The sequence below is a fragment of the Bidens hawaiensis genome, unplaced genomic scaffold, assembly GCF_021521415.1.
Source record: "Bidens hawaiensis isolate Kalapana, Puna unplaced genomic scaffold, B.hawaiensis_p1.1 tig00029659_1, whole genome shotgun sequence".
Lineage (NCBI taxonomy): Eukaryota > Viridiplantae > Streptophyta > Magnoliopsida > Asterales > Asteraceae > Bidens > Bidens hawaiensis.
The window spans coordinates 75,005-98,403 of record NW_027494921.1 but is presented as its reverse complement, the minus strand read 5'-3'; the positions used below and the strand labels follow the sequence as shown (position 1 = coordinate 98,403).

The window sequence follows — 23,399 nt, the reverse complement described above, 5'->3', positions numbered from 1 at the left end:
TGCATTTTCGAAGACACCCTTGTGTTCTAACTAGTATCCGTGGGTCACCTACTTGTTTATTATGAGCAATCTAACAAAACAAAATACATGTGAAAAATAAAATAGGGCCGACAATTTCTAACACCGTCCGAAACAAGACACAAAGATAATCACGTTTCGGATCTAACATATCAAATGCATTGAATCGTTATGCATTTACAAGAAATAGAAGGCCAATATAAAGCCATTACAAGAAGGAATTAGAGGAGTGAAATGTGCTGCAAGGTATACTTGTGGACTAGCTACTTACGGTATAAAAACACATGGTGATATGACGTTGCTAAAGATGAATTAACGGACATGTTCATCGTATAAACCCATTTAACAAAAGAGCCATGCCATGTTCTCGTAAACATGTTTAATCCATTTTCACATCCTATTAATTCAATTCAATTAATAAGTTGGACGAAAGATGATCATTTTACCAACATTTTAAATGTGTACACATATTTTTGACACGTTCCTAAAGCTTTTAACCCATTAGCTAAAATCACGGTAAAAAAAGAAAAGAAAAAGTAAAACCATTGACCGACCTAAAAAACATAATGATGCACATAAATATAAATATAAATATAAATATAAATATAAATATAAATAAATAAAACAAACGGTGTATAATAATATATAAAAGAATAACTAAAAGAAAACAAAAATAAAGTGAAACAAACCTTTATTGTACTTTCTTTGCAACCCCAAATAAATATCTTCTTTCTCTCTAATTTCTCTCACCGTTTTCCGATTAATATTCGCCGGAGACTCGCCTGTTCTCCGATCAAACTCCGACTTGGTTTATGAGGTATTGTTTCCTTGAATCTTGTAGCCTCTTTTATGAGATTTCAGATCTGGATTTCAATCTTTTTTCAAAAAGATTGAAGCTTTCTTGATTTTTGGTGATGGGTTTCAATTTTTTTTCAAAAAGATTAAAGCTTTCTTGATTTTTGGTGATGGGTTTCAGTTTTTTTTCAAAAAGATTAAAGCTTTCTTGATTTTTGATGATTGATTTGGGTGGAAACGAAGTTGGGGTTTCGTAGATTCGATTCGGTGTGTGTATTTGTATAAAAGTTTAAATCTTTTATGAATTCAGATGGTTGGTTGATCATATGCTAACTTTCTTGATTCTTTTAAATGAAACTTTTTTTTTTTAATTTTGATCTAATTTGATATTTGGTTTTGTGTTTTTGCAGCTCGAAGGAGAAGCCCACTCTAGGGTAAGTATTAATGTTATATTTATGCTTTTTATTTTTATTTTTTATTTTCTTTTTGGTTTTATTGATGTGGTATTTAACCTGATTAAAACAAGTTCAGTGATTTCTTGTGTTGGTTCTTGTGATGGATTGATAAAGACTTGACCTTTTGAGTCTGTTTAATGTGATTTTGACTTTCTTCTCTTATGCATAATATTCCACTCTATGTGGTCCTATTGTTAGTAACTTTTGTTTAGTTATCTTTGTTTTTTGTTCAGAATTTGACTAATCTTGTTGGGTCAAGTTATGGTTTAATTTTCGTAAACAAGATGCAATCTTTATTACTATGATTTGGGAGCAACAAATCTTTTTTGACTCTGTAAATCAATTTATGGTTTTAGTTTTGATACTCTTTAATTTAAAGAAATATTGGACACTCTCGAATGACGGAATTGAAATGAAAACGCTAAAAGCTAAACTTCACTCTCGCATTTATTAGTGGACCGGTTGTGCATAGGACCAAATACGGTTATCTATCAACGACATGATAGCACATAGATTTGAGGATGTTTATGCAAATATAATAATTTATTTATTTTTACTGTCAAAGAATATATCTTTTTGTTTTTTTTACTGCACAAATATATTAACTTTTTTTACTGCACAAGATGTAAACCATTTGGCTATGCAAATATATTTAGATTTTTGTTGCACTAATGTGTATCATTATGCGTTTTTGCTTGTATCATTCTGGCTTTTTACTGCACAAGATGTAAACAATTAGGCTATGCAAATATATTAAGTTTTTTTTTTTACTGCAAAAGTATATATATCATTATGTTTCTTGCTTGTATCATTCTGGCTATGCAAATATAATAAGTTTCTTTTACTGCACAAGTATGTACCTTTATGTTTTTATGCATGCATCATTAAAAACAAACACTTCAACTCTTTTGTTCTTTGTTATTTAACTATATTTGTACGTACTTATAGTGGACAGCGGATCAAGACCCGCAAACGGAATATTGCAGCCCCTCTGGACCCTGCAGCATTTGCGGATGCAGTGGTCCAGATTTACTTGGATAATGCTGGTGATCTGGTATTATACTAAACTATTAAAATAAAGCAATCAACTTAATTGTATGCTTTCATGGTCTTTTCCTACAGTCAATACTTTTTTCACTAATCCAACGCCTATTCGATTGCAGGAACTAATTGCTAAGAGCATTGAATCTTCAGACCTTAACTTCAGCAGATATGGTGACACCTTCTTTGAGGCAAGAATCTTAACTTCATTCTTTCTTTTTAGTCTGTTTTGACTCATGATTTACAGTTATAAATTGAACATGTGTTGCACTGTTTTTTTCATCAGGTTGTGTTTACTGGAGGGCGCACTCAACCTGGAACAACTAAGCCTGATGAGGGGGAGCGCCACCCGTACTCTGTGTTAGACTGTGAGGCGAAACGTGAACTGATTCTGCCATCTGTAATCTACATTCAGAAGATTTTGAGGCGAAGGCCTTTCTTAATAAAAAATCTTGAAAATGTCATGCGAAGGTTTCTTCAATCGCTTGAGTTCTTTGAGGAAAATGAACGAGTTAAGCTGGCGATTTTTACAGCACTCGCCTTTTCCCAGAAGCTGTCTGGTCTGCCACCAGAGACCGTCTTCCAGCCGCTTCTTAAGGATAACCTAGTTGGCAAAGGGCTGGTTCTTACTTTTATAACTGATTTCTTCAAGGAATATCTGATTGATAATTCCCTTGATGATCTTATTGCCATCTTGAAACGTGGCAAAATGGAAGACAATTTGCTTGATTTCTTTCCATCTGGGAAACGATCTGCCGAAGCTTTCTCTGAGCATTTCACGTAAGTTATTAAGCTCTTTTTTTTAAGAATAAGAAATATTATAATTAATTTTTCTCATGTTAAAACTGCAGCAAAGCAGGGATGGCCTCTTTGGTTGAATATAACGACAAGAAGATCTTCGAGGTGAAGGTGAAAGAAATGAAATCCGCGTTAACAACTCAGATATCAGAGGAAGCCGAACTCTCTGAAGTGATAGAAACTGTGAAGCAACATGTTAAAGATGCTAAATTGCCAGAAATCGAGGTTGTGAGGATTCTTTGGGATGTTTTGATGGATGCTGTTCAATGGTCAGGGAAGAATCAACAACAGAATGTTAACTCGGCTCTCCGACAGGTAAAACTATAACAATATCTTGCAATATGTAATCTTGTGCTGGTTTTAATTTGGTGATTTGATTGTGCAGGTGAAACAATGGGCAAAGTTACTCAACACATTCTGCACAAGTGGAAAGCTTGAGCTAGAGCTGCTTTACAAGGTTCAAGTTCAATGTTATGAAGATACAAAGTTAATGAAGCTGTTCCCTGAAATTGTGAGGTCACTTTATGATCAAGATGTTCTTGCTGAGGACACTATACTTCATTGGTTCCGTAAAGGAACCAACCCGAAAGGAAGGTGATATATAGTTTTAATGCTTAATTATTTTGCAAGCCCTTTAAGGTTGAATGCTTGTTATATTGTTGTGTGATAATGGTGGCTGCAGGCAAAGCTTTGTGAAGGCATTGGAGCCGTTTGTGAAGTGGCTGGAAGAGGCAGAAGAGGAGGAATAAACAGACCGACAAGACAGTCTTGTGTTTGCCTATCTATGTTTTCTCCATAATCAGTGTGTCAAAAACCTGAATTTTTCTGTCTGTACTTTTAATCTTGTTTTAGTTTCTGTCATTTGTCAAAAAGTGTATGGTTGCTTGGATTGATTTTAATAATTGATGTTTGTTGACTAATACTATTTGAGCATATGCATAACTTTGGTTGTCTTCACTATCTTTTGATGAGCTGTTTTTAGTTGATTGCTGGTGTCTTAAACAAGCACCAGTGAACAAAAACTAGATGGTATTGATATGAGCTTTGCAAAAATTTAGTTTATTAGATAAGCTTTAATTGGGCTTGTTTTGTTTCGAGTTTTTAGCAAATCAGCAAATCAGTCTCGAGAATAGATAAATGATTAATCATAAAGTATTCAAGACCGGCTCACTAAAACAAGTCACACAATAATAGCAGGACTGGTAAATTAGCATGTCGATCGATGCTATATACGTATATACAAATAATTATTAATACATAGGTTCTAACAACCATGTGGTGCATAATCTACTAAACTCCATGGTTAAAAGTGACTACCAAGATAACTACTTTACTTGACTTGCGAACCAAACAAACAAACAAACAGGACAGACAGATATCTTCTAACAATGACCCGGCTTCAATTGAATTAGTAAATGTCCATTAAAAGTCTGATTTCAAAAGCTTCGATCGTGGGAAAACATTTATAGTTTCAAATGGATCTGCCTGCTCTACATGGATGTAATCCTTCGTCTTCAGAACCTGTAAAACACGTCTCTAATTAATATAAGCAAAACGATAATCAGTTAAGTATGCATGTTGAAAATCATAAACTTGCCAATGTTTCAAAGAACATTCTTGAAGCTTCCTTGCGTGTTTTGCCGACGAGCAGATTGTTTACAGAAATCATGTTCCTTCCGCACTCTCCTTCCTTGTCAAACATAATTTGGAGGTATTTTGCAACAGCCCTAACCACCAAAGTAAATCATCAACAAAGTGTGAAAATGATAATTTCATTAGCTTTACTCAAGAGTAACATGTGTACACGCACTTTGTACGGGAAGACCATCCGCTGTTGTCAATAACCCGTGTGGCTTCCACATCAGTCCCGTAATCAGCACCAGCATCCGCCCCGTCATCATCATCATCAAAATTCAAGAAATCTGAACAACAAACCACCCGTTCAAATAACGATAATGCAATATACAGATACGCTTTATTACATTTTAATGTCACAACGTATTAAGAGTGAGTTGGTAAGAATGCAAACCTGTATCATTTTCAACTGCGGTATGAGTGACCTCCTGCGCAAAAGAATGCAAAATAAGAATTTGGTATTAATCATTCTTTTATAACAATGCTAAAACTAGAATTTAACTTACATCATTTTCATCAACCCTGTTATCAGTGGGAATATCTTCAACGTTCATTTCAGTAGTCTCAAAAGTAACATGACCTGGTTTTTCTCTTTCATCCAACAAAGCATTTTCCAAAACTGGATTGGCTTCAGCATTATATGCTGCACCTGTTCCAAAATCTTCACCAAATATACCATTGTAAACTGAATTATGAATACCAGACGCAACATTTAAAGTTATGGCTGCATCCTCCTCACGTACAATCTTTTCTTCATTTTTCCTATATTCAGCGCCTTCTTGATCATGTTTTTCTTCTGATTCTTCATTAACAGGAGCAACATCAGCGTTGGTTTCAGAAGCTGGTATGCTACTTTCAAGAGATTTAAAGCTGTTTGCATCCATGTCAACAGACTGTAATTCCATTTTCTCCGTTGAATCCACACCTGGAGCATCGGTTTGCAGAGAAGCATTCACCTGAACCTTGGTCGCTGCAGTCGACATGTCATAAGTCTCACTTGGGACCATACCAGCATGTCTTGGCGGTTCAACCTCAGTAGGCATAACAGGCACTCCAATATTAGCTTCCGGAAAGTGTTTTGGATCAATTTCCATTGCAGTTCTCTCCCCAAAAAGATCATGTTCTGAATTAAAGGGTTCTGGTTCTGCCACATGTTCAGTTGCAGCCATCTGTGGTGGTTGAATTGCATAATAATCTGAATTGACTGCAGTGTTATCATGTGTGCGGTTGTCTGTCACCGTAGGAAACTCAACCGACTGTACAACAGGGTTAAAGTTGGCACTTTCTTTAGGAGCGGGATCAACCGACTGTGCAACACGGTCAAAGGTAACATTTTCATTAGGAACAGGGTCAACCGGCTGTGCAACACGGTCAAAGTTGACATTTTCTTTAGAAACATGATCAACTGGCTGTGCAACAGGGTCAAAGTTGACATTTCCTTTAGGAACACTTGGCCCAACTTCCAGTTGTGTGTTCTTTTCATGATTCTGGGAAATTGATTTCGGGTCTTCTAAAGAAGCATCATCATGGGAGACAACAATTTTACTTAGATTATATAACTGATTATGTAAAGAAGCCAATTTGGTGGACACCCCTGTAAAATAAGGATTGTCAGTATTTGTAAAAAGCAAATAACCCAACAGTGATATCTAAAACTATCTATAAAGTAAAAAAAAAAAAAAAAATTAATGTAGGTTCACTACAGGTGAAAAAACTCACCGGTCAATATAGGTTCACTAAAAATGTCATCTTGCCAGAACTGTTTCTCCAGCATTGAAATTTCAGAACGTGTGCAAGGAGCTTTCTTTCTTAATCGTCGAATGTCTTCCGTGTTTGTCAACTGCTGACGGATTGTGCTGTTTGAAAAAAGAGAAATCAACCTTATAAGTGTTCGCAGACTAACAAATTAATATAAAAAAAACAAACAATGAAATGGAACATACTCGCCATGCAAAACCATGTTATCATCCATGAGCACCTTCCTTTTTGGAACACCAGTTTTGGGTGCAGTAGCTCGTCTACGTTTTGTAGATTGTGTCGCAACAGGAGGAGTCGGTTTCATTTTTAATATTGAAGACTTTCTTCCAACTTTATATACAAAAGAAATCATCATTTAATAAATTAGCTCAAAACTTTGAAAAAGGAAAAAGAATAGCCTGCTTACCTAATATTGAAGATAACAAATCATCGTCGTTCACAACAGATTGTCCACTCATATTTATGGTGAATGGACCCGACGACTGATTCAAATTTGAACTCTGAGCAGTCGTATTTGTGTTGAAAAACCCCGAAGATTGATTTGAATTTAAACTCTGAGCGGTTGTATTTGTGGTGAAAAAACTCGAGGACTGGTTCAAATTTATGCCAGGGACAGTTGTATTGGTGGGCAAGAAACCCGAAGATTGATTCAGATTTATACCCGCGACTGTCGTATTGGTGGTGAAAAATCCCGAAGACTGATTCATATTTATACTCGGGGTTCGCGTATTTGTGGTGAAAAATCCCGAAGATTGATTCATATTTATACTCGGGGCTGACGTATTTGTGGTGAAAAATCCCGAAGATTGATTCATATTTAGACTCGGACCAGAAGATGCATTTAAGTTTAAACTCTGAGAAGGCATATTTGTGTTGTAAAAACCCGAAGATTCATTTAAATTCAGACTTTGATCAGTCATTGAGCTTTCAGTGAAACTGCGTTTTGTTCCCGATGTTATGTCTTTCTCAATTGGTGTAGTTTCGGGTACAAAGCTTTTGGGTACATCTGAAAGCCAATGTGGTAAAGAGAGCCGTTTCTCAGGAGCAGGTAAGTCATTAGCATAGCTGTCGGTGTTTTCTACTTGAACCTCCCTATGAGTTACAGGGGTAGAAAAGTCATTGGTGTATCTATTGATGTTCTCTGCTTGCACCTGCCTTTGAGTTGCATGGGTAGAAAAGTCATTAGAGTAGCTGTTGATGTTTTCTACTTGCAGCTCCCGTTGAATTACATTGTCCACCCGGACTTGGTGGTTCTGATCAAATTGAGCATGATGAGCTTCTGGAAAGTTTCTATTGAATGCTTCAGTTGCATGCAGTCCTTCAACTGGAAAATAATCACACATTAGTTTGATGTTAATTTGAGGACACTAGGAAGATTATAGATATGCAACTTCAGCTTCTTACCACTAGTTTCATCGATGGGGAATGTAACACATGGCCTAAGACTAGGAAGGTTAGAATCTGGCATGCTGTCATGCGAAAACAGAAGCGGAGTACCAACATGATTGACTTTATCAGTGCTTGATTCCAATTCAGTGGTTGGATGAAATGCATTCTCCTGATTTCCTGCATAAATAAAAGGAAAATAATGATACTCCAAAACAACCTTATTAAAGCAGTTAGCTAGTGGGGTCTAATTAAACTACACATAACATGCCTCGATATTCTATAAAATTTCCATGATTATCATTGGTAGTCTGAACACCAGGGTCCTGATTTCCTGAAATAATATGGAAAGTTAAGATGATTTTTTTTTAAATAGCTTATGTACAAAACACATTAACATACCTTGATGTTTTATAAAGTTTTGATGGTTATCATTGGCAGTCTGAAATCCAGGGGGCATGTCACTGACATGTTGATTTTTACGGTTATCATTGGAAGTCTGAAATCCCGGGGGCATGTCACTGATATGTAGATTTTGATGGTTATCATTGGCAGTCTGAAATCCAGGGGGCTTGTCACTGACATGCTGATTTAGTAAAGCATCCACTTTGGTAGGTTCTTTAGACACAGTTTGAGTTGAAAGTAATTCTGTAAAAGGAGTTGAACCAAGATCATGATGCTCGGTCTCCGCAACGTGAGGTGGTGATTTCGCATGCGACTCAAATAGATTATGATGTTCACGTGGGAAAACATTTTCTAAATTCTCCTTCACTACAGATTCAGTTTTGGCATGATTTTCTGGTTCATGATGATCATCACATGCAGAAGTTTCGTGAACGTTGGGCAAATTTGGTTCTTCCCATAGTCCCGGAGTACTTGGACCTTGGGCATAGTCAACTGGTTCATTATCACCATCAGAATCATCCAAATGCTGATATCAAAAACATATTTGTGTAAGGTTGAGAATATCACAATTAAAAAGTAAAACAAAGATAATTTTAAGTTCTGTTATGGACCTCATTTCCAATGCCACCAGATGCCTGAGGATCATCACTGAGATTGAAGGATGAATTTATGTTAAAACATGAAAAGAGAATACCAAAAGGAGGAATATAATTTACAGTAACATACTCTGAATGTGACGCACCAGCAGCAGCAGCAAGTTCAGGAGTTGCAGCCTTCTCAACCAACAGTTCCTGTTTGCACCAATTTTCATTTTCAAAACTTTTTAGTGATAATCCAAATATTCAAGATTCTATAAGACAGACATTTACCTCGTCAAGATCCAAACCAGATGCATCACCATCACCAAATCTCTCTATAAACAAAAGCAAATTATAAGAATAAGAATTGCAAATAAACATAAATAGACCTGTTATTAATGGACACGGATAGGATACCAACCATCAAGTCCAAATTTAGATGTAGAATAAATAACACCCTCCATAGTATCTTGTAGTGTGATCTGGTCCTTTGAACTAATGTGCTGATCAACATAATTACTGCAAATTATTTATATCAGTAATGATGATAAATGAAAACCAGCAGGCTAAGGTTCTATAATTAATTGACAGTAATAACCCCTGAAAAGATTTATAGTGATAAACTAACCCCTGCAGATCACTGTCTGGCAGCTCAAAATCATCTAGATCAAAGGTCTCTGGCAAGGTAATTGAGTGATATGGAGCAGTAGACTCTTCAGGTGGCAAGTCAACAGCAGTGGACTGAAAAGCTTGCTTGACTTTAAGCAAAGCCTCGCTGCAGTCATCAAAAAGGTAATTGACCTTTTTTGAGTAAATCCTAACCACACCGAGCAAAAGATGACTGGACAATCGCAGTGCAATAGGCATCTCAGGAAATAAGATTGAATCTGTCAAAAGCAAATGAATAATTATCATGTGAAACACTTTATTTTTTTTAAAACATATATCCAATACGCCCTTAATTTCATTCTTAAAAGTCCAATCAAGGCCCAAGTGTAATATAAGATTTAAACACAATTCTACCATATACTTATCAACACTATGTGTTTGTTCTCCAAATTAAGAAAATTAATTTTTTTTAATATACACTTCACTTCAGCCCAGTCAATCATCAAAAAGACAATTGACTTCATATAAATTTATGATACCTGTTCACTTAGGTAAAAAGGCACACTTCATATGATTTAGGGGCATTTGTATTACTAACAGGACACGTAAACTGCACACTTTCATGCATAATTTCCTTTTTTTTTCTTTTCAAGACTTCGGTTAAGGGTGCATGTCCCTTTTTTTTTTTTGAGGATCAAGTGCCTCATCAGGCTCTTTTAACTTACAGAAATTGCTATATATAACCTATTTTCACATAAATCACAAGATCCTAAAGTCACCGTAATTTCACAATCAAGGGTACAAAACCTTTGGGATAGCAGTCTTTGTATATCATTATCATCAGTAAGTAAAAGATAAATCTTTATGCCATAGGGATTCTTCATATCTATAAGTTCCATTTTAACCAGAAATGTACATTGAAAGAGCATCTTGGATCTTCTAATATCAAGAGATTTTGACTGTTCTGTTTTTTGTATCTTCCGAAAGGAAAGAAGAATCTATAAGTTCTTCCCTAAAAGACTAAAAAAGTAGAAACCAAACAGCAAAAACTAAAGCTACTTAGGACTTGCTTAGCTCCCTAATAAACAAGACTCTTTTGTCTATATTATAAAGATAACGGTTCAAAGGCCAACAAATTGCGGTTAATTCAGTTAAACGACGGGGATGAACTTTAGGCTTTTAAAAGGAAAATTCTTAAACTTGTAAAAGTACTGTTAGCTTCAAACCACAGGCCATAAAATACTTCCTTTAATAAGCCATAAAATTCCTTATATCTGTCGAAACCAACCATGATAAATTAACAAGTGAAAATAGGGTGAGCCTTTGGGTTAGCAGTCCTTAACTTATAAATCATCAGTAAAAAAATACAAAGATAAAGATTGGTTTCTCTTGCGGTATTGGTCAACAACTTGTTGTTAATTCAGTTAAAGGCTGCGGATGAACAAGTTTAGGGTTTCAAAAGGAAAATTCCTAAGCTCATAAAATACTTCCCTAAACAGAGGCAAGTTTCAATAATAAACCGAAGTCGCCAACTATATATAGGAAAATGTTTTTGGATCTTCTAATCGATAGGTTCGACTGTTCTGTATTACGTTATCTTCCAAAAGGAATGAAGAATCTACAAGTTCTTCCCTAAAAGACTAAAAATTAGAAGCAACTTAATTAGGAGTCCCTTGTCCCCAAATATAAGAGTCTTTTGTCTAAGCTAAAAAGTTAAAAGGCTAGTTTCTGTTCAAGTATAGGCCAACAAGTTGCAGTTAATTCAGTGAAATGATACTTCCTTAAAGACACTAACTAAACAAAGGCAGCTTTCAATAAATAAGCCAGACTCACATATTATATATGGAAACACAAGAAAAATGATATAAAGTCACTAACTTTATGCACAACTTCATATTATTACCTACAGAGACACCGATATCGGTATCAGCAACTTGATTCTTTCGGAGCTTCCTCTCCAAATGCGCGGCGATCCATATCGTCCCTAACGGGCCCTTTTTCGCCAATATGAACTGCGAATAAAACATCCTTTCTGAACAAACCCTAGTCTAGACTAGACTCACTTCAAAATCCCCAATTTCTTTCTTCAATCAGGACCCCAACTCCACATAATCATTGGTTCAATTAGAAAACTGACCAAATTTAAGTACCCAGTACAAACCCACCAAATAAAACCCTAGATTTGACAGAAAGATGAGAACTTGATCCAAATAAATAAATAAATAGTTTCTTTCAAGATTATGGGTTTGGGCTGTGTGTTGTATGAGATGGAGGAAGGTAGCTTAGCTAAGATAATAATAATAATAATAATAACTTTATTATGAAAGAAAGAATGAAAGAGATTTGAATGTAGTAAAACTTTTTAGAGAGAGAAAGAGAAAGGTCAAAGAGTGGGTGTGTTGTTGGATATGGTGAGTGACTACTGGTTGTAAGCATGGGGGCATATGCTGTGTGCTTTGGATGTTAGTTTTAAGTGCTCTTTAAACTATTCATTATTTTAACTGTCTGTCATCATGCAGTTGCAGTTTCCAACCATCAAGTTAAGGTTTATGTATCTACTTTTCTAATCTTTTAAATTTGCATAACAAATCTTGGTTTTCACTTTTCACCCTTGGTTTTTGTATGAGATGATCTGGCATGAGTTTGATAGTTTGGTTATTTTATATTAACTCAATGTTTTAAAACTTCTGAGTAGACGGTCGAGAATTCCCCGATTACTCCCCGTCTAGATCGAGTACTCTCCGCCTCGGCCGAGTACTCCTTAGGTATTTTATGAGTAATCCGCGACTACTCCCGAGTACTCGCAACTCCCCAGTCGCCCGCCTAACAACTTTTACAACATTGTAGTAACTTAATTGATTTTATCTTCAACCTCTTAATCTATGAACTCAAATCCTAAAAATTTAGTGCAAAATAAAATATATATATAAGTCAGTAATAGCATAAGAGCATTCTCATGTCACCCCTATTTCCAAATCAAAAATTATACTACAACTCATTTTATTTTTCTCTTTCTATTTCAATTAAATAATACTTTTTATACATTTTCTTCACACACAACCACTTTCAAAATATATTAAAAAATTATAGGGATGAACAGTAACTTTTCAAATATACAAAAAAATTACTACTTTTTCTAAAATATAAAAACTCTTCACTCACAACACCCTGAATTATTCTTTAAATTATAAAAACATACCTCATATAATGCTGTATAAGGGGTTGAATGAGAATGCTCTAATATATGCCACAATAAATCTATATCATTTATTTAGGCTGCATGCTTTACATTCATAAAAGGTTGACTACAAATACAACTAGCTAATCAGAATGTTATTTAGATCGGTTTTCATATATATTTTCAAATACAAAAATCCGATTTAGACAGTCAATGTGGGCTAGCCCACATGATAAAGGCATATGTCTCTTAAAAGGGTGGTGCCAGATTCGATTTAGACTACCATAAGGGAGGTGTCTCTTAAAAAATAATAATCCGATTTAGACTACCGTAAACTTATAAAAAAGAAAAGATAAAAAAAAAGGAACAAAACAAGTTGTATAATAAACTAAAAAATAATTTGAATAAAAAAAAGTGGCAAACATATAACAGAAATGAATGAGTTAATTGATTGGTATTCAAGGAAAGGAAGAAGAACACTTGTCTTCTTCATACATGAAAACCCCCAATTCCGACTTGGGATCTTCAAGCTTTTATTAACCCAATTCCAAATTACAATTCTTTACCATTTCATTCACTCTAAACCCTAGCAACAGTCAACCAGCTAATAGGGCTATGATAAAGAAGTTGGTTTACTAGGGTTAAAGTTGATTGTTGCAATTTGAGATCTGGGTTTCAATTCATTGGAGTTGATAATAATAATAATAATAATAATAATAATATGAATGTTGATTGTACCGGTTGTCTTGACCTGGAATTGTTACAGCTCAATGAAGTCTCCCCCTTGGCTATTAAATCAAACCCTTTTGTTGCACATAAGCTGTTCGATCAATGGCTTTCGCTGCCCGAAACCACTTCACTTGTATGCTTATGTGTTTAATAGTTTTAGTTTGTTTAATATATGGATAAGAAACTATTCATGGTATATATTATTTTTATGAATATAGGTCAAGTCTTTGATTAGCAATGCTAAGGCCGGTGTTCCGTTGAGTGTGTCTGGATCAACTAACAGCCCGAAGGCGACATCTGGCAGCGCGGTTCCTTCCATGTTTCCAGCTGCCAGCACGCCTCCGCTCTCGCCAAGAAGCTCGTCTGGTTCTCCTCGTGTCTTGAAACACAGAGCGGGCCCGTCGGTTTTAGGTTCGCCTTTGAGATTGATTAGCGAGCCAGTGAAAGAGTTAATACCTCGGGTTTTGTTAGAAATAGTCAACTTTTAGTTGAAGATATTTGCTTGCTCTAGTTTTGACTGAAATACATACGAATGTGCGATGGTTGCAGTTTTACTTTCAGGATGGTCATCCACCGCCAAATGAAATAAAAGAACTATGCATATTTAGAATTAATCAGTTTTTCTATGGTCATGTGGAAGGACTACAATTGCATGGTAAGGTGTCTACGGTCTACCTAGCTTTAATCATACATATTGTACCATGAACCATAGTAGTTTAATTGTGCTAATTTGTATTGCATGGTTAGAATTTAAGCCAGTTACAAAGGAAATATGCAAGCTGCCATCATTTTTCTTGACCACTCTTTTTATATTCTTATCTTTAAATAGCAGTTTTTTTGAAATCCATATAAATACGCTAGAATGATTATTGACTGTGTTGAAACATTGTTATCACTAACATACGTTGTATGAAATTATTGCCGATGATTGAAGTTGCGACATTTAGTGTTGATTTTCCTAAATTTGTCTTAAACATTTTTGCAGGGATGCATTTGTTGACTATTGGGTTCATGGCAACATGCTGACAAAAGATATAGCTACCCAGATATTTACAATATTAAAGCAGCCTGATTTGAGATATCTAACTCATGTATTAATTCTTACTTAAACCCTGTATGTGTCTTAAAAAGAAATACAAAAACCTTCATCTAAACTGATGTTACAATAATTTCAAATCTGAATTTAGCATGCGTTGACTTTTTCTTGAATGCCGGAAACTATATTTTTGGTATATTTTATTCATGTTACAATGCGAATTTCAAATCTCAATAGGAGGATTTCAAACCTATACTTCGTGAACTTTTGGCAATGCATCCCGGTCTGGAGTTCTTACAAGGCACACCTGATATGGTACATTGGTATGCTTTTATTAATTTGTTTATAACATAGTGAATTAATTACTAATCTATAATTTGATTGCAATTCTCAGCTGAAACAGTAATATACAGAATATTTTACTACGTGAATAGAGCGGGAAATAGTCGTCTAACCCTGAGCGAACTGAAACGTGGAAATTTAATTGCTGCAATGATGCATGCAGACGAAGAAGAAGACATAAACAAAGTTTTGAGGTAATTTCTTTTATTAGTGTCAGTGCAATCACAAGTGAAATATTACCGTATTCATATTAACAACATATATCTCTACAGATATTTCTCTTACGAGCACTTTTATGTGATATATTGCAAATTCTGGGAGCTGGACACAGATCATGATTTTTTGATTGATGAAGAGAACCTTATAAAATATGGCAACCATGCATTGACCTACAGAATTGTTGACAGAATATTTTCTCAGGTTTGGATAGTGATAGTTAATTAATAATCGTTCATTTTAGTTTATATTTGTGTTTAATTTGAATTTTGACCTTTCAGGTTCCAAGAAAGTTCACCGGTAAGGTTGAAGGGAAAATGGGATATGAAGATTTTGTTTACTTCATTTTATCTGAAGAGGATAAATCATCCGAGCCAAGCCTTGAGTACTGGTATGACATTGGTCATACATATGTATAAATATCTTATTTTTCATCTCTGACATATGAAAGAACCTTCTTCTTATCAGGTTTAAGTGTATAGATTTGGATGGAAATGGAGTCCTGACGAAAAATGTAATGCAATTCTTCTATGAAGAGCCGTTGCATCGCATGGAATGCATGGCCCAAGAGCCTGTAATTTTTGAGGACGTATTATGTCAGATAGTCGACATGGTTGGACCAAAGGTACTTAGTTTTATTCATAATTTTATCTGTTTTACATATATTCATAATTAAAATTGCGTATCTTGCAGGATGAGGGGTATTTTACTCTTCGTGACTTGAAAGGAAGCAAACTTTCTGGTAGTGTTTTCAATATCTTGTTTAATCTTAACAAGTTTATGGCCTGTGAAAGTCACGATCCATTCCTCATTCGTCAGGTCTCATACCCATTTTTGCTAAGCAAATCTTTTATTTGAAAAGAACAATAAAACTTTATTTTGTTAACAGGAAGGTGAGAATCCTACATTAACAGAGTGGGACCGGTTTGGACATAGGGAATACATTAGGCTTTCAATGGAGGAAGATGCTGAAGATGCCTCTAATGGTAGTGCAGATGTATGGGATAAATCTCTTGAAGCCCCCTTCTAGTTGCGTATCGAGGTATTTAATGGTGTTCAAATTTTATATTATAAGTTAATCCTCATCTGTAACCAGCTACGCTTAAAAGTTAAAATAATCTTTCGCTGCAGACGAGTTTAAGCATTCTTTAAAGAAGCCTGGGGATGCTGAAGAGCAGGCTGCAGAGTTTTTTGACCAGTCGCCAAGTATGATGAAGCTGAAACGATGAATCTCCACACGATTAATCTGCTGTTATCAACAGCTAAAGAATTTGATCTCCCGGCTGTAAAAAAGGGTTGGTTGCATATGATCAGGTCACTCAGGTGATTTAGTTAGAAGCATTTTAGTGTTCTGGAAACATTTTCAACTTTCCCGTCTGGACATATATGTTTTGATATTGAGATTTCCGTATATAATAGAATGACAGATTAAGCTTGGTTTCATCTCGACCTATCGAGTGACGTTTTACTGGGTTAAATAGTTTGGTTTCGTATTGGTGGTTGGATTAAGTTTTAGATTTGAGAATTATTAAGCTAAGAATACTTTCTGTGTTCAATGAGTTGTTGGATAGAATTGCTTCCAAGATCTTCATCATTGACTACAAATTTCAAGATTGGCTCATTATATATAATATATTTTTATCCGAAAGGGTCATTATCAGTCACACCATCTTTATTGAATAATGCTTATAAAAGTGACTAATTGCAAAGTTTTGTAATTAACCTTAATCTTAATTGATAAACGCCATGGGAAGATTGTCCTATTTGTTCTATGGTGAATGTGAATATATAATACTAGCCAAAAGTGAATAGTATGAAAATAATGAGAAAAATAATGAGCCTCAACAAGAAGCGAGAGACCCCAAAGTAAAAAAAAAAACAAATAGTTAAAAACTGCAAAGAAACGACGAGACAAAACCACTACAATAGAAGTTTACAAAACTATAATTTTAAGAGCTATCTGCATCTGATCCTAACACAAATAATAAAATGACAACAATATTAATGAACTTTAGGCAACAATACTTGTTTATCTACAAATGATGAGACTTCAACTTATGATGGTCTGTCTAAAGTTGTAGATTTAAGAGTAAATACTAGAGAAGTGGGTCAACGTTTATATAAAAAAACAAAATAACATTATTTGGTTGCTCTTTTTTTAACGCAATTTATTTTTTTGAATAACCCATCAATCCTTCAAATATGCTACTGATTAAATTCACCACATTGAGATACACTCGCATATCAATCCGGGGTAAACCCTCACCTAAAGCCAACGATCGAAGGCACAACAGTGCGGTGAGATAAAACTCATTCAGTTGAAGGATTCAACTAGTGAACCTCACCTACTCGTCTGGAAGTTGCTTATGCAATTCAAAGACGTCCTGAACCAAATTAACACCAATTGTTGGAATGTTATATCGTACTAGTGTTTAGGGTTTATGCCGAGCCCACGTGCTTAGTTAAGAACAAAGCGGCGTGCGAAAGCGAAACAACGCATAAACGAGAACAAACGACAGTATAAAAAATAATAAAGGACACAAAGAATTTTAACACTGTTCGGCCCGGTGGAAGCTTCAATACCTTATTATTATTCGCTTGGCCATTGGTCATGCGTTGAACTCAACTTGTCCACTCGAACAGAACAAGGTATGCTCTCATCGTCCCAAACCTTTTGTGCATCAATTTTGATTTCAAAAAAAGCTTGAATTTAATCATGGGTCTTGTTGAAACTTGTGATTTTGGGCCTGAAATGAATCAACTTTGGTGTTTATCCATTGTATTTGATATATGCGCACCAGGTGCTCGATGAAATGCCCGTGTGAGTTTCCTGCATAGTCTTGGTTTCCGGTTATATTCGAAGATGCTCATAGCAATAAAACAACACATGTACTAAAATAAAAATGCAAACCCTGATCTGAAAATGAATCAAAGTTGTTCTGGTGTGACAGTGGACTGCAAAGTTTCACTCTCGGACTCTATGTCGGTTTCACCTTTTGTCGAGTACATGTTTTTGCATATGAAGTTGCTGTTTATGTTGATCCTGCCTTTTTTCACAAGGTGCAAATGAAAAGTTATATAAAGGACTTGAATGTACTTGTAACATGAAGTTTCTGGTTACCAAAGCATAGACGTTGTTTTAGACTAATCCAATTTATAGTGCCATAACATGAATACAAAGATATTGAAATTGAGTATTCCAACTGGTTTACTAGTTGGTATTAGTTGTTAAATCTTGAAAGTTTGAAAGTTATGTAGATTTGATGACTTCAATTGGGAACGTTGCACAGTGTTAAGTATGATGTGTCGAAATATACTAGAAGGTGTTTTTACTAAATGGGATCTGTATATGTCTGGAATGGTGATCATATTTGCACCAATGACACATGTAATTGAGTAATTGCTTGCTGACTGTTTCCTGGATACAGGCGAAATTTGCTAGCGATCAAATTAGTTTTAAAAGATTTGGAACCTTATACCGTCGACCAAGTTGTATCTGCTAAAGAGAAGATGAAGGTGGTGGGGTTAGTTAGTGGTGGCAAAGACAGCTGCTTTGCCATGATGAAATGCCTCGAATATGGCCATGAGGTAAGATTGATTCATCAGCACTCAATGTCTACATCAATGCTGTAGTTACTGATATCTTGTGATGTTTGTATTCTAGGTTGTTGCATTGGCAAATTTGTTGCCTGTCAATGATTCTGTGGATGAGCTTGATAGTTACATGTATCAAACTGTAAGTCTTTCTCTGCTAAAATAACAAGCAAAAGTAATTATTTTGCATATATAGTATGTGCTAAACTAATTGTTTTGTTTTTTCATTGCTTAATATCTCCTAGGTTGGTCATCAGATTGTTGTCAGTTATGCAAATTGCATGGGATTGCCTCTGTTTAGACGAAAGATACAGGGATCCACCAGGCAAACTATTTAATCTAAATTCTTTTAGCAGAGTTGTTTTCTGTTTTTTTCTTAATTTCAACAAAACTGTATGCTTTCAAAGCATCGCATGACATTGTTTTTGTATGAAATGTGTTGTTTGATGGTTGATATAGTTTACATTTGAGGCCTTTTTATAGTATGTCTGGCTGGACAATGGCTTGTGAGTTTTTTTCTTCTTACTTGTAAAATCGTTAACTTTTAGGCGCCATGATTTAAGCTACAACAAGACTCTAGGTGATGAAGTAGAAGACATGTTTATTTTGTTAAAAGAAGTAAAAAAGCAGATACCATCTATCACAGCAGTCTCATCTGGTGCAATTGCTTCTGATTATCAAAGATTACGGGTAGAAAATGTTTGTTCAAGACTAGGGCTCATTTCTCTAGCATATTTATGGAAGTTGGATCAATCATTACTCCTACAACAAATGGTACTTTAATGTTTATTATATTCATTGGCACTTTTGTAATATGTCCACCTCTACTAAACTTTCCTATGTTTTTTGCGGGCCTAACCAGATTGAATCAGGAATTGTTGCTATCACAGTCAAGGTATAATAATGTGTTTCTTCACTCTGAATATACTTTCTCGTTAATTGTAGATTAATGTCTTTTTGACTTGATTCTAATTTTAAATTTTTAGGTGGCAGCTATCGGTTTAGATCCTTCAAAGCACTTGGGAAAAGAAATGTCTCAATTGTGGCCACACCTTCGTAAGTTAAACGAGTATGTTAAACGAGTTTTATATCTCTCTATTTATCAGCTTTTAAAATTGTATTTTTTTTGGGCAGGTTATATGGAAGTAATATATGTGGTGAAGGTGGAGAATATGAAACATTAACACTTGATTGTCCTCTCTTTAAAGTAAGTATTATTATTTATTTCAGTGACTATGAAAATTGTTGCATTATTAGTTATGCTATTTATCTACCTTTCTGTTCATGTTTGTGTTTTCACCTTTGATTTATTCCAGTATGCTCGAATTGTTCTAGATGAATTTCAACATGTACTTCATGATTCAAATTCCATATCTCCTGTTGGAATCCTTCACCCTTTGGCATTCCATTGTGAAGATAAATCACAATCTGCTTCTATTACTGACATTAACAGAATTAATGGTTCTGTTATTGAAGTACAAACTGAATCTTCAGAAATAGTTGAAGAGAAATCTCAGCCATCTGATGTTGCCTTAGATTTGACTCCACTTGAAAACCGCAAAATTCACATTTCAAAAACTAAGAAGGAAAACACTTTCTCCATATCTTGCTGGCTGCAGGACCCCACTAAAAGTTCAGGTTAGTTATAATTTTCATTCATCTTTAAATTCTTGTTTTAGTTTATATGTTCATTATTTTTATATAATGTCAGATCTGCAAGAGGATTTGAAGATCGTTTTGCTGAAAATAGAATCACAACTTAATGAAGTCGGTTTTTCTTGGGAGAATGTAGTTTACATTCATTTATACATCTCAGATATGAATATGTTTGCTATTGCCAATGAAACATATGTGAAATTTATAACACAACAGAAATGTCGTTTTGGTGTTCCATCCCGCAGTACAATTGAGCTTCCTCTGTCTCACGTCGGTCTCGGGAATGCTTATGTGGAAGTTTTGGTAGCAAATGATAACAGTAAAAAAGTACTTCATGTGCAAAGCATCTCTTCATGGGCCCCTAGTTGTATTGGTCCATATAGTCAGGTAAAATGTCTACTATACCCTTCAATGGTGACAATAAATTCTTAACTGGTCAGTGGTCACGTTCTGTTATTTTGTAGGCAACTTTGCATAAAGAGATACTTCACATGGCGGGCCAATTGGGCCTTGACCCTCCAACCATGTCATTATGTGACGGTGGCCCTGTTTCTGAACTAGAACAGGCCCTGATAAACAGTGAAGCCATTGCTAAATCCTTCAATTGTTCAATAAGTACATCAGCCATACTTTTTGTCATTTATTGTTCAAAGTCTACTTCATCATTGGACAGAATCAGTATGCAAGAAAAACATAATGAGATTCTTAATCAAATTAAGCCACTCAACTTAAAACATAACCGTCATTCTGGAGTGTTAAATCCTCTTTTCTTGTATGTACTTGTCCCTGATCTGCCAAAAAGGTACATTAAATATTTTGCCTCCAACTTTCAACAACTTATAAATAAAATCTTTGAACTTGTTTTGATACTTCCATTTCGTTGCGATTGTGCAGCGCTTTTGTTGAGGTGAAGCCCGTGCTCTTTGTTGAGGATGACACAGAAACCGAGGAAGTTGTTAATGATCATGCCATGTCTGACCTAAGACATGAAGTGAATCCGTTCGATTCATGTTTTCAACCAGAAAAATGGCATGATGAATGTCTTCAGAAGTGTGTTGTTTGTGGCAGAATATGTGCAGTCATCTTATCCATTACAACTGAAATTGCTGACAAAATCTCTTCTGATGATAATCTAATTATCAGCGATGAGGAGAAAATGGAAAAGGTTGCACAATTTTGTTTATATCGTCTTGATAAAGTCCTTTCACAGAACGACTTCTCTTGGGATGACGTAATGGTTAGTTTCTTTTGCCACTTAGAAATACATATATGTATACACACACACACACACACACACACACACACCTATATATTTGGAGGTAATTCTTATCATCTCTCTGTTGATTTGCAGAGTCTGAGAATTCACTATTCTGTAAGTTCCAACATCTCCCATGAAACACCATCACTCATCATCCAAAGCAAATTTGATGAATTTAGTGAAAAGAAGAAAAAGGTGAAGACTTTTGAGGAGCCCATTTTCAACATTGTGCCGGTGATCGGGGCTGGGAGTTGTGCTACATCCATGGATGATATAATCACCTGTGAGCTATTTGCTAGAAAATCTTGATATACCCCATTTTTTTACAAGGATTTTGTGGCTCTTTCGAGGGGGTTTAAATATGTGGAAGCTCACATTGTTATTGCCATTCTAAGTAATGTGTGTTTGTTTCAAGCCTGTAAACCGATACTAAGAAAACCGAAAGATGTTAGGAGATATCAAAACTGTAGATCGGTTGGTGAAAGCTGAAGTTATGGGGATTGCTGTATTTTATTTACCTGTTTTGTTAGTTTTTTTCGTTATAATTTTGCCATTCTATGCATGATTATATCAAATATTTGAGAAATGAAGTAGCACCTCGTTAATTTGGTCATTGGTTCATTATCACGGCCGCGATATTGAACAAAAAATATCAGCTGTAAGAGTCGATGTGGTTCTCTTATCTCACAGTTCACAACATATTATTGGTTCTGAAATGAATGCTCCGCATGTTTGTGTATGGTGTGGTTCTTCACAAAAAATACCATCATGTAAACAAAAATAACCTAAATCATTTAATTTTATTATCAATAGTTTATGTTTTGAAATTATTTACCTGCTGCAAACATATTCATCTGATATGTATATAAAAAACCATTAATCAATGTTAATATGCTTTTTAGTTTTTTAAATGTTTACCTATACGCGTATACTTTACGCCTCCACTTAGTGAATTTCAACGTATTTCAACCTATTATCTAATATATAAAAATGTAAAATTTGGTGCCGCTAAGCCATCATTGGGCCACTTGGCGGCACCTTACTTGTCATGGCATTTTGTGTTTTTTTTATGTTCTGGTGCCGTAACGAACACAACGGAAGCTGAGCGAATGACAATTTTTTTTTCTCTTTTGTTTGTTTAATTCCGATATCATAACAAGCGTGACGAAAACCGACCAAATTCGCATAGACTCAACGTCAGGGACCAATAACACTCGGCTTTACTGATGCCTGAGTTTATCGACCGACACCACCCCATTGGTCCACTTAATTTTTATATTTTTTCCTTTTTTTAGTTCTTGTACCGTAACAAACGTAGCCGAAACCGACCGAATTCGTGTCCAGTTACCGCTTCAATGCCTGGGATCGAACACTTGAGTTTTATCACCGTCCAGGTTTATAGACCATACAAACGTCGTTTTAACTAATTTATTTTTTTATATATATTAATTTTGACGAATATATTTTTTTTGGGCGCTAAGATTTTACCAATGTATCTACACCGTAAAGAACGTAAATGATACTAACTGAATTCGTATCAACTCACCAACGTAACACTCTGGCTTTACCAACACTCAGGTTTTACCAACACCCAGGTTTTAGCGTTAAAGTTTTACTAATTGTCCCAGCGCAAAACACAGGTCGAAAATCTAGTTTAGTTATATTTGAAAAGAAATATGATTAAAAAAATAGAGCTGATTTTGTCTTCTTCTTGTTGAAAAGAAGGGTCAAGTGTCCACACAAAATTACAACATTTCAACTCAATCGTATCCAAAGCTGGGTCGAACATAATTCAAAAAAAAAAAAACAGCAACCTTAAATATCCATTCATATACTATATATATAAAAGAAAACCTAAAGTTCCAGTAAAGTTAATATAGGTCCAATCAACCACTAAGTTTTTTTTTTTTAA

The 23,399-nt window shown here is 35.1% G+C and overlaps 3 protein-coding genes and 1 pseudogene across 6 annotated transcripts; 3 read left to right on the top strand and 1 right to left on the bottom strand.

Moving 5' to 3' along the window:
• Positions 1–727: 727 nt before the first annotated feature.
• On the top strand, positions 728–4,027 carry LOC143579318 (uncharacterized). The gene is made up of 8 exons (XM_077062661.1): positions 728–835; positions 1,224–1,247; positions 2,217–2,322; positions 2,432–2,500; positions 2,596–3,089; positions 3,161–3,422; positions 3,493–3,701; positions 3,790–4,027. The coding sequence occupies exons 1-8, from the start codon at positions 831–833 to the stop codon at positions 3,854–3,856; spliced, it is 1,236 nt and encodes a 411-aa protein (XP_076918776.1). The 5' UTR covers positions 728–830; the 3' UTR covers positions 3,857–4,027.
• Positions 4,028–4,308: 281 nt separating this feature from the next.
• On the bottom strand, positions 4,309–11,526 carry LOC143579317 (sister chromatid cohesion 1 protein 4-like). Of its 3 annotated transcripts, none has more exons than XM_077062658.1 (16): positions 11,382–11,526; positions 9,498–9,756; positions 9,291–9,388; positions 9,161–9,204; positions 9,018–9,082; positions 8,903–8,939; positions 8,289–8,817; positions 7,905–8,066; positions 6,907–7,824; positions 6,686–6,830; positions 6,462–6,598; positions 5,249–6,336; positions 5,137–5,170; positions 4,918–5,029; positions 4,705–4,834; positions 4,309–4,628 (listed from the first exon to the last, which is right to left on the bottom strand). In XM_077062658.1, exons 1-16 carry the CDS (start codon positions 11,503–11,505, stop codon positions 4,530–4,532), a joined length of 3,981 nt encoding a protein of 1,326 aa, XP_076918773.1. In that variant the 5' UTR covers positions 11,506–11,526; the 3' UTR covers positions 4,309–4,529. The 3 variants fall into 3 exon arrangements, with proteins under 3 accessions (XP_076918773.1, XP_076918774.1, XP_076918775.1); XM_077062659.1 differs by having other exon boundaries at positions 5,137–5,167; XM_077062660.1 differs by having other exon boundaries at positions 5,137–5,167; positions 6,907–7,818.
• A 1,851-nt stretch (positions 11,527–13,377) lies between these two features.
• Positions 13,378–16,089, top strand: LOC143579323 (putative serine/threonine protein phosphatase 2A regulatory subunit B''delta; annotated as a pseudogene). The gene is made up of 11 exons (XR_013143437.1): positions 13,378–13,518; positions 13,604–13,846; positions 13,935–14,216; positions 14,247–14,262; positions 14,371–14,476; positions 14,659–14,957; positions 15,036–15,183; positions 15,261–15,370; positions 15,448–15,604; positions 15,673–15,798; positions 15,869–16,089. The product of XR_013143437.1 is annotated as a putative serine/threonine protein phosphatase 2A regulatory subunit B''delta (transcript).
• Positions 16,090–18,273: 2,184 nt separating this feature from the next.
• On the top strand, positions 18,274–21,806 carry LOC143579316 (diphthine--ammonia ligase-like). Its single transcript, XM_077062657.1, has 12 exons — positions 18,274–18,567; positions 18,644–18,715; positions 18,819–18,898; positions 19,122–19,347; positions 19,436–19,468; positions 19,560–19,642; positions 19,708–19,780; positions 19,890–20,211; positions 20,285–20,616; positions 20,694–21,031; positions 21,124–21,466; positions 21,581–21,806. Exons 1-12 carry the CDS (start codon positions 18,490–18,492, stop codon positions 21,794–21,796), a joined length of 2,196 nt encoding a protein of 731 aa, XP_076918772.1. The 5' UTR covers positions 18,274–18,489; the 3' UTR covers positions 21,797–21,806.
• The last annotated feature ends 1,593 nt before the right edge of the window (positions 21,807–23,399 follow it).

Excerpts from the sequence above, each read along its gene's own strand:
- LOC143579316 (XM_077062657.1), top strand. The coding sequence starts at position 18,490 with ATGAAGGTGGTGGGGTTAGTTAGTGGTGGCAAAGACAGCTGCTTTGCC. Across the intron at positions 18,899-19,121 it reads AAGATACAGGGATCCACCAG|GCGCCATGATTTAAGCTACA; the intron begins GCAAACTATTTA and ends GTTAACTTTTAG. Across the intron at positions 19,643-19,707 it reads CACCTTCGTAAGTTAAACGA|GTTATATGGAAGTAATATAT; the intron begins GTATGTTAAACG and ends TTTTTTGGGCAG.
- LOC143579317 (XM_077062658.1), bottom strand. The coding sequence starts at position 11,505 with ATGTTTTATTCGCAGTTCATATTGGCGAAAAAGGGCCCGTTAGGGACG. Across the intron at positions 9,389-9,497 it reads CCAGACAGTGATCTGCAGGG|TAATTATGTTGATCAGCACA; the intron begins GTTAGTTTATCA and ends AATAATTTGCAG. Across the intron at positions 8,067-8,288 it reads AAACTTTATAAAACATCAAG|GAAATCAGGAGAATGCATTT; the intron begins GTATGTTAATGT and ends TTATTTATGCAG.
- LOC143579318 (XM_077062661.1), top strand. Across the intron at positions 1,248-2,216 it reads AAGGAGAAGCCCACTCTAGG|TGGACAGCGGATCAAGACCC; the intron begins GTAAGTATTAAT and ends ACGTACTTATAG. Across the intron at positions 2,501-2,595 it reads ATGGTGACACCTTCTTTGAG|GTTGTGTTTACTGGAGGGCG; the intron begins GCAAGAATCTTA and ends TTTTTTCATCAG.